At 33.6% G+C, this 6,565-nt stretch overlaps 1 protein-coding gene across 1 annotated transcript; it reads right to left on the bottom strand.

Moving 5' to 3' along the window:
• Positions 1 to 521: 521 nt before the first annotated feature.
• On the bottom strand, positions 522 to 5,016 carry LOC108472512 (DDT domain-containing protein DDR4). Its single transcript, XM_053028363.1, has 12 exons — positions 4,890 to 5,016; positions 4,595 to 4,761; positions 4,362 to 4,472; positions 3,997 to 4,083; positions 3,870 to 3,907; positions 3,691 to 3,772; positions 3,372 to 3,475; positions 3,136 to 3,295; positions 2,967 to 3,059; positions 2,733 to 2,856; positions 1,848 to 1,890; positions 522 to 1,282 (listed from the first exon to the last, which is right to left on the bottom strand). The coding sequence occupies exons 2-12, from the start codon at positions 4,757 to 4,759 to the stop codon at positions 799 to 801; spliced, it is 1,491 nt and encodes a 496-aa protein (XP_052884323.1). The 5' UTR covers positions 4,760 to 4,761; positions 4,890 to 5,016; the 3' UTR covers positions 522 to 798.
• Positions 5,017 to 6,565: the final 1,549 nt, after the last annotated feature.

Raw genomic sequence — 6,565 nt, forward strand, 5'->3', positions numbered from 1 at the left:
GATTTTGAATAGAATTAATTGTTAACCGAATTTTTAAAAAATTAACTGATTTCGACTGAATTAATTCAATTAACCAACCAATTAATCAGTTAATTAAATTAATTTAATTTTACTTGAAATTTGCACGCCCCTACCATTAGATGCTTTTATCATATGGTTGTTAATAAAATATGGATATTGGAAAAACATGCAACTCAACATGAATCTGAACGCAGTTAGACAGTCATTGATCGCTCCACAAAATTGCGTTTTAGTTTTGACGTGGACCAAAACATATAATGCTCAACACAAGTAGAAACCAATAATTGGAACCATTAGAATATTGATAAATGAGAGAGGCCTTTCACGACTAGAACTTTGAGTCTTACGCCTTACACCACTTAGCCATCCTGCCGTAAATATTTTTTGTCAGTATCAGTAATCGTTAGCTATTATTGTTTACTTTTCAAGTGAAAATTTTAGCAGTAGGGTTTTTTCTAGCAAGCAATAGATGAAAGAGAGAAGATACCAGCAAAGGATGCTAAAAGGAAAAATTGACTAGTACTACTTTGACTTAAGATCAAACTAAGGTCTAAGGCAATGATGTTAGGATACTTCGAAGAACTTAAAGAAGAATGGTTCTCATAAATTACACCCAAAAACCGATAGGTACGAGGCTTGTCACTATACAAAAATTTCCAAAAAGAGTGAGAAGGACAAACGCTTTCAGCATCTGCATATCCGCTGACTTGGTTAATTCTCAAGCTTTCGGCTGTTAGTAATCTCCAGGCAAGCTTTCAGGACCTCGTATCCCGATGCTTATGTTGTATGATCAGATGGGACATCATCCTCTGAATCAGACACGATAATTTCAAGGGCAGAGTTAACCATTGGCCTTTGCCTCAACCTATTCTTTGTGCCCAAATTTCCAGTTCTTATGCCAGGATGGATGGCACCTCCAGCCAATCTCTTACTCCGGCACAATCCCATTAACACGTCTTTCTTGTGGTCCTCATCGTTCAAATTTTCATTTTCATCTGCAGAATTGCATGAGTCACTACCATTGCTGTCATCACCATCTGTTCCGCTACTATAATCATCATCATCATCATCATCCTTCCCATTACCATCATCGCCAGCTTCGTGTAGCTTGTCATCTTCAGTGTCACTACCCGAGGAGTTTGCTTTCCCATCTGAACTGCCTTTTGAGACAGAGCCTTCCACGTCTGAACCTCCGTCGAGGGCAAAAGATTGTCTTGGAAGCTTCTGTCCATGGCTTTGTTCCTCAACAGTCTTCCTTTTCCTGTATCAAAATTGATATTGAAGTCACAACCAATTAATGGTCAAACCATCAAAGAAGAACACACGATTGACAGTTTAGTGTAACTGTAAACTCCCTTCTGACAGAAATTCTTAAGGGCATTCAGTTCAATTCAAGTAGAAGCCACTCTTTGGCGTTGACCTCCTATCTCAAGAGTAAATGCTTTATAGAATTTTTTTTGCTTTTGGTACAATGTAATACTAGTTGGGGTTTTACAGTGATTTCAGTTGCGCCGGAAGCACAATACACAAACAAGCATACATTAAACAAATAACACAAAACCCAAAAGACGACAGCAGACAAAAATGCCCAGTAACCAAAAGTTTAACAGTTCTCGAAACAAAATAAATAAATCAGTTAACATGACATGTTTAGAGAACCTACTATTACTTAATAACCCAGACAGAAAGACATATGCACTTCTACACATCAGATGTGCGTATGATTAATTAAGATAATTAAGAAGATGAAGATAAACAACAAATGTAAATAGATTAAACAAGTCTTACTATAAACAACAAATGTAAATAGATTAAACAAGTCTTACTTTGTTAATTCTATAGCCTCATCAATAGCACGATCATATTCATCTGCATGATTATAAACCCATCATAAGTCGATCAATGTGCATTTAATAAAAAACAAATGCTAAAGTTTAACTAGACTAAGAGCAAAAGCCGAGTAGATCAATACTATTGATGATCATATTTATCTGCATGATTATAAACTCATCATAAGTCGATCAATGTGCATTTAATAAAAAAACAAATGCTACAGTTTAACTAGACTACGAGCAAAAGCTGAGCAGATCACAGCTAAGATTCAACTACACCTGATTGGCCTGCCTAAGCCTTACACTACAAATGGTAAGGAAAATGGAGGAAATGGAATAGATGAAGATATGACAAAGGAGACGCTAAAGAGACATATTTCCTTCATCCTGTTAGGCATGTATGACAGGAAATAAAGAAAACAAGGTTAAAGCAGTAAATAAAATTGTTAAGTTGAAATAGTGTTTTCATCCCACAATTGGAAGGATTGGGTTTGGATGAAGGAAAAATGGAAATCTACTCAGTTTCCTTCCATCTTCCTATTGCTGTCTTACCAAATGAAGGAAATGAAGGAGGCAGTTTTTTCTCTCACCATCCATCTTTTCTCTCCTACCATAGTGTTAAGTTTACAGAGGAAGAGAACATAAACCCTTTGTTTTTCCTTTTAAAATATTAAGTAGAATGTAAATTCAACATAAATCAACAATAGCTTAACTCAGGTAGGAACTTTCAGCATTTCCAATCACCATAGATTCAAGTGAAGTTATTAACTTGACCTTTATAGAATGCATGTCCAAATAAAGATAAAGCAATTTTTACAGGTTTATAGCTAAAAGGATCATCGGATTGTAACAATAGCAGGAAAGAAGTTTCCATCATACCAAATGTGTAACTGACAGGCCTACGATTGCGACATGAGCGGGTAATCTCAGTACCAGAAGAATTTCTCAAGTCATTTAGGAGCATTTCTTGCCTTTCCTTCCGTTTCAGTGCCCTGTCTTTCTTCTATATAACACAATAAATTGAACAGGTTTACCAACAGAAATAAAACAGAAGCATAGGAACAGTGAGATACACCAAGATTTAGTAGAAGATAAAGGACCTGTCAAACTTACCTTTTGAAATTTCTCCACAACAGGAATGACATCATTATTGATAGTCTTGCCAATAGCAACTTCTGCTGCAGTCCTGCTAGCCAAGAGTTTATCCTGCCATTTATAGCATGAAAGAAAATAATTGCTTAGCATTTCAGCATTGAGAGAAAAACAACTATTGTGAACTTACCACAACTTCACGGAATTCCTTGAAATCCACTGCAAGTGTTTCCCAGTGAGAACAGACAGTTGGTAAGGTTGAACTTGCTTTCCCCTTTGCTTTTGATTTAGATTCAGTCCTGTTTATTTCCTTGTACAATCTATAACCAAAGACTGTATTTCCATCATACCTACAAACAAATTTGAACTTATTAGTGTAAATCACACAACTGATTTTACAGAATCCAGAATACAGTCAACAATTACCAGTACAAAACATTTCCATTCGCCCCTATCTTCTCTTTCCGGAAGCAAGAAATTTCTTTATTACTTTTCATAGCATCATTAATGTATGACACTGCATCATCTTGCTGTAGGATAATAGGATCCATAAAAGAAAAGTCAAAATGATATGGAATTACTACAAACATTCATCTCAAAACTTACAAAAATAGAAATTAGACATTGATTTTGGGATGATACAAAGAAACCATTTCAAAAGCACATGGACGAACATGATGATAGATAGAGACACAATCACTAATTCAATTAAAACAGAACAGAATTCAAAAGGATGATAGATTACATCTGCTCGAATTTCACAAAGTGCTTTTAGGAGAAGCAAGCGGCTAGTTGGATCAAGTTCTTTGTATTTAGATATCTCCTCTCTGCAAAACAATAAAATAACAAAGCAAAACAACCTCGTTAAAAGCATGATCCACTATCAAGGATTAAGTAAGCAACTTTGGTTTTATTCATTAATACCCATTGCGAGCAGTGAGTGGAATCTCTCCTTCAGCAACCTGCAGTAATAGATGAATGAGTACAAAACTCATCAAATCATCCAGATTACCATGAAGGTGGCACATCCAATAGAAAAAATTTGCCTCACCCATGGCCACCACACGGCAAGTTTCTTGCAAAGTACGGTCACCCATCCATCAGAAACATTCAACAATTTACTCATAGGTGGTGTCCCCTGTCACCAAACAGTTCCACTTAAGACATAGTAAAGAAAAAAAAATCCCCAGACACGAAACTTTTTATTACAGGGGAAAATGCCAAAACCAGGGAGCAATAGCTCCACAATCCAACAAAGAACAAACATATTACATAAGTAAAGGTGGTCTAATGCTAGTAATGTAAAATATTTCTATAAAGACTAGACTCAATGTACTTATAACAAAAACATGTTTCAGGAAAAGCAATAAAAAGATTTAATGCGGATTTATCAAATGCAAAGAAGAAAGTTTGGACCTTCAAAAGTTTGACATGAAGTGCGGCAATTGAGGTATTAGGTTTAACCAGCCCTAACTCGATCTCTTCCGCTGTCAGCTTCAAATCAGTCCCGATCAATGGCTCAAAAACCTGTCAAAACCCACGATCAATTGCAAACACTAATATATGTTCTCTCATCTCATGATCTACGGTTAAACGTTGCCTCCTAAAGGAAAAGAATGATCAAAAGAAAAAAAGAAGATTTCTCTTACAATAAGGAAATTGAGAACCGAGGCGAGTTCCCATCTGTTACGTAGCTTGGTGACCTCCGAATTGAAAAACGAGTCGTCCAAAATCAAGACCGAGTCGTCTCGGGTTTCTTTGCCTTCCAGAGACGGCATTGGTCCGAGAGAGGGTTTTCGGCGATCAACGACCATTTCTAGATAGAGAAAACGAAGAGTAAAGATTCACATAAGAAAACTAGAAAAGGGTCGTTGGAGACAGTGTGAGGGTTTAGGGGTGGGTGGAGGAGAAGTAAGGGATTTTTCCCGCCTAAATGAATATTACCTCAGAATACTGAAACTGATGGCGTGGTTAGGGTTAAATTCATATGGGACTGTCAAATTTCAGAATTTAACCATGCTCTGCCTGTCACGTTAATGATAGAGTAAAGGGAGTGTTTATGGGCCTTTTAGGCCCACTTATATGTTGGAAAACTCATTTTTGTTTTCGAGTTTCCACTATGATCCAATCCAATTCGTCGGGTCAAGCTGTAAATTATGTTGAATATCAGTGTATTGAAACACAGGGGTATAAATGCAAGTCACAATGACCAAAAAAGAAAACGATAACCCTAACAAATAACAAAATTCAAAACAAATGATACTATCAACAAATTCAAAATGAATGATAGACTATAAAATTTAAACATATGCTTAGTGAGAACCAAAATAATAGATTAATAGAGGTGAAAATTTTGTCTTGAGTCTTCTTATTTAATCGACATTCACACACACACACACATATATATATATATATATATATATATATAGATAGATATTGATACATTATGAAATGTAAAAATTCAAATCAAAATTCATTATGAGTTGTATTTTAAGATATCAAAGTAGTTGTTTTATGACTTGCTAATGAAGTCTTGTAGGAATATATACTGAGTTGAACTGATTTATTAACATGTAAATATGAAAGTTTTCTAAAACGCAACGATATATAATTTTATTAATAATAGATTTAGCAGAATCCTATACAAAAAATAAAAACATAAGAACGTATATTTACAGCATTGCATTTTGGGTTAAACAAAATATTAGATACATATATAGCTTGAAAAATATAGATTCATCGTGAATTATGTTGACCTCAATGCATAGAAAAGATTGTAAATATTCAAGATTTTTAATGAAAACTAGGTTTCACTTCTTTTATGGTTTTAAGTCATTGGGTTTGATCTCTTTGGCATTGGTTTTATATATTGACTTCTCTATCTATATATTTGATAACATTTTTCTTTTTGGAATTTAATGATTGAAATGTAAGAAATGAGCAAAAGAATATAACTTGATAATATATATAAATTTTAAAAGATTAAATTTATTATTATATCATTAAAAATTAATTCTATGTTAAATTAACTATTTAACAATAAAGTGATGAAATATTAAATTTGTTTGAATTTCACCCACGAAAGTTGTTCAAGAGTTACATGGTTGTCAATGCTTGGCTTAACCAAAAATACTTATGATGTAATTGATATATATTTTAAATAAATTAAAATTTCTAAAACATTAATAATGAAATTGAATTGTGTAGCTAGATTGAATAAGAACACCAAAAATAGTTATGACACCAAAAATAGTTATGATGTAATTGGTATTTTTTTTTGAAAAATAAATTAAAAATTCTAAAATTAGATGAATGAAATAAAACACCCCTTTTAAACCTATAACGATGAAAATGAAACATTTAAAAATTCTAAATTCTTTTTTTGATTATTTACCCATACATTTCTTTTCCAGTTATATAATACCCGATTAAACTGCGAGACTTACCGACTGCTTTTAATCTGCCGACAACCACGGTTTTATTTATGTAATCATATCCCTTTAATTTTATCAATATATATACAAAACCAAAATTTCACATATTTAAAAAAAAAATCGAATGCATTAATATGAACAGAACGAAAAAGATAAAATCTTTTAATGGTTTAAACATTTGCATGT

The sequence above is a fragment of the Gossypium arboreum genome, chromosome 5 (genome assembly GCF_025698485.1).
Source record: "Gossypium arboreum isolate Shixiya-1 chromosome 5, ASM2569848v2, whole genome shotgun sequence".
NCBI classification, from domain to species: Eukaryota; Viridiplantae; Streptophyta; class Magnoliopsida; order Malvales; family Malvaceae; genus Gossypium; species Gossypium arboreum.

Coding starts and splice junctions, on each gene's coding strand:
- LOC108472512 (XM_053028363.1), bottom strand. CDS start 4,759: ATGGTCGTTGATCGCCGAAAACCCTCTCTCGGACCAATGCCGTCTCTG. Junction 4,473..4,594: donor CGGTTCTCAATTTCCTTATT/GTAAGAGAAATC, acceptor GGGTTTTGACAG/GTTTTTGAGCCATTGATCGG. Junction 2,857..2,966: donor TTGTGGAGAAATTTCAAAAG/GTAAGTTTGACA, acceptor TGTGTTATATAG/AAGAAAGACAGGGCACTGAA.